General features: G+C 42.5%; 1 protein-coding gene across 1 annotated transcript in view; it reads left to right on the top strand.

Moving 5' to 3' along the window:
• LOC119592165 (protein FAM98B-like) overlaps positions 1-410 on the top strand; it is a 978-nt gene extending 568 nt beyond the window's left edge. The window contains exon 2 of the mRNA XM_037940986.1: positions 103-410. Coding sequence (XP_037796914.1) covers positions 103-342 — 240 coding nt within the window. The 3' untranslated portion in view covers positions 343-410. The remainder of the gene's footprint in view (positions 1-102) is intronic.
• Positions 411-717: the final 307 nt, after the last annotated feature.

The raw sequence follows: 717 nt of genomic DNA, 5'->3' as shown, positions 1-717 counted from the left end.
AAAAATAGTTTCGTACAATATTTTCTTTTTTTCTTCTTTTTTCTTATGCAATCGATAATGACATTCAAAAAGTATTCATAATTATTGCTTTGGCTTTTGCAGTTGTCGATGGTTCTGGCCCTGTTTGTGGCCATAGCAGGCTTGGTGACCCTGACCAGTGCCACGCCTGAGCCGGAGCCTTTGGCTAACCCTAACCCCGTGGCTGACCCCGATCCCTTCAAATTCAAAGGCGGTGGATTCCGAGGGGGATATGGAGGTTTCAGGCGGGGCCACGGAGGCTACGGAGGTTTCAGGCGGGGATACGGAGGTTTCGGAGGTTTCGGCAAGAAGAAGTTCGGGTAAAGCCTCTGTTGCCTCGATTGACTGATAATCGGGCTTTCCCTTCAAATGACAATAAAATCTGAAATTTATATGGACTATATCTTTGATCCGGAAAATAAAGCATGGGTGAAATCAATTATCTCTCAGTTACACTAACATAGGAAATTAGAAGTTTATCCAGTTTTGAATATACAGAGTGAGTATACACACATATGCTGGTCATACAAGCAAATACTTTATATCATGCGCGCGAACATACACACATATGTACACATGTCAGCAGTCACACACATGTACGTCTTTACGTACATGTTCTTTCCGAAAATAGATGCAAAATCAAAACTCGTACACGTTTTGTCGTTTCTTCTTTCTTGCCTTTAACGGACACACACACAC

The sequence above is a fragment of the Penaeus monodon genome, chromosome 29 (genome assembly GCF_015228065.2).
Source record: "Penaeus monodon isolate SGIC_2016 chromosome 29, NSTDA_Pmon_1, whole genome shotgun sequence".
Taxonomy (NCBI): Eukaryota; Metazoa; Arthropoda; class Malacostraca; order Decapoda; family Penaeidae; genus Penaeus; species Penaeus monodon.
The sequence above is the reverse complement of the archived record's forward strand: the minus strand, read 5'-3'. Positions and strand labels throughout refer to the sequence as shown.